Raw genomic sequence first — 1,694 nt, 5'->3', positions numbered from 1 at the left:
CCCCAGCAGTCTAGGGGCAGAGAAGGTGGCAGAACACTGTGGGTCCCACGAGGCTCCCCAGAGAGCCAGGGCAGGACCAGCTGAGAGTCCCACCACTCCCAAGGCTGGAGCATCTCATCTGCACCCGCAGCCAGGGGCCGCATGGCTCCTGAACCCTTCCCGAGGCTCTCCAGCCTGCATACCTCCACAGCTTCCAGCTGCATTTCTTTCAACTCCCCAGGCACTTTCAGAGAAAACCATTTGTCAAGACAAAGCTTTTACCTCTTTCCAGCTGACTTGGATGAAATAAAAAAGTCCATTGCTCACAAAGCAGCTTATTTGACCACATACCTGCACAGAGAGGCCCTCACCCGAGCAGCAGGAGCACTTAATCTCCACTGCTGCCCAGCAATCGGGGTCTAGCGTCAGTACAAACACACCGAGCATTACCGAATGCTGAGCAGGACAGAGCAACCAGGCTCTTCAGCACCGGAATGAAGCCCGACAGGGCCAGCCCAGCTTTGAAAGGCCAGTTACACAAGGTTACTCCGACAGCAGTGACACTGAATTGTTTCAAAGGGCTGCCAGGTAGAAACTAGCAGCGATAAGATCTTAACATCTCTTGAATCAGAAACAGTTAGAGCTAAGACCTAAAATAATTTAAGTTAACCTCAAATATGCAGAAGAAAATGCTGGAGTTCCTCTGTACAGCTGACTGGATACCCCTGCTCCGGGCTGGCAGCATCCTGCGCTCCAGCGTCATCATCATCTCAGAAACATGAAGTCTGAAGTTGCCACCTCCATTTCAAGCACCTTTGGGTGCCCAATCCCTCTTCCCGGGCTTTCAGACACTCCCAACAGCGTGAGCATGTCTCTGGAGCCAGCCCGAGCGCCCCTCACTTTACCTGGGGCCCCAGATGGGAGGAAAGGGCAGTTTCCACAGCACCAGGGACAATTCCAGCCCTCCTGGCTTAAAAAAAGCCATCGCTGTTGGCCATTGCCTTCATCTGCAGCCTGACACAAGAGGAGGTCCAGCCTTGCGCCAGGACTTAGGAAGAGCCTGACAAGAAGCTCTAATCTTATCAATTCTCAGCTACTTCACTACTTGGAAACCGCAGCTGTTTCTGTTGAGGCCAGGCAGGACACTCCCGGCCCAGATGTTTTGGAGGGGGTTGAATGAAGCCTCCTCACCTCCCAGGCTCCACTTTGTGGAGCAGCTACAGGTCAAATTTTCCCATCCCTTCAGCTCCTTCTAAAGGAGGCCTGAAGGGCTCACCAAAGTGTCAACACGCTTGGATGTGCCTGGAGAAGCTCTGGTGCACATAAGCCGACCAGCCAGTCCAAGGGGCAGATGAGGGAGCACCCGCAAGCCCCAAGGCGTCAGAAAATGGGGCGGACAAGCCCTTACCTTACGGAGAATGAACCTCCGGACGAGGAAGAATAGGATAGCAGACATGATGCCCGAAAGGAGGGGTGAGATGAACCAGGACAGCACTAGGAGAGAAGAGGCACGATCAGCATCCCACTGCTGGGAGGGGAAGCCCAGGGGGTACACAGATGCCACGCGCAGGGGTGGTCACGCAAGCTGGACTTACCGATTTTTAGCAGCTCGGACCACTTGACACCTTCTTGCCCTTTGGCCACCAGTGAAAAGCCGATGGTTGCTCCAACGATGCAGTGGGTACCAGAAATGGGGAGCTTCAAGAACGAAGCCA

The 1,694-nt window shown here is 54.3% G+C and overlaps 1 protein-coding gene across 1 annotated transcript in view; it reads right to left on the bottom strand.

Annotated features, from left to right (window-relative positions):
• SLC20A1 (solute carrier family 20 (phosphate transporter), member 1) overlaps window positions 1-1,689 on the bottom strand; it is a gene marked incomplete at its 5' end in the record, with an annotated part of 8,149 nt that extends 6,460 nt beyond the window's left edge. The window contains 2 exons of the mRNA XM_009319335.1: window positions 1,388-1,473; window positions 1,575-1,689. Of these exons, the coding sequence (XP_009317610.1) occupies window positions 1,388-1,473; window positions 1,575-1,689 (201 nt within the window). The remainder of the gene's footprint in view (window positions 1-1,387; window positions 1,474-1,574) is intronic.
• Window positions 1,690-1,694: the final 5 nt, after the last annotated feature.

This window comes from Pygoscelis adeliae, unplaced genomic scaffold, assembly GCF_000699105.1.
Source record: "Pygoscelis adeliae isolate BGI_AS28 unplaced genomic scaffold, ASM69910v1 Scaffold352, whole genome shotgun sequence".
Classification (NCBI taxonomy): Eukaryota; Metazoa; Chordata; class Aves; order Sphenisciformes; family Spheniscidae; genus Pygoscelis; species Pygoscelis adeliae.
The sequence above is the reverse complement of the archived record's forward strand: the minus strand, read 5'-3'. Positions and strand labels throughout refer to the sequence as shown.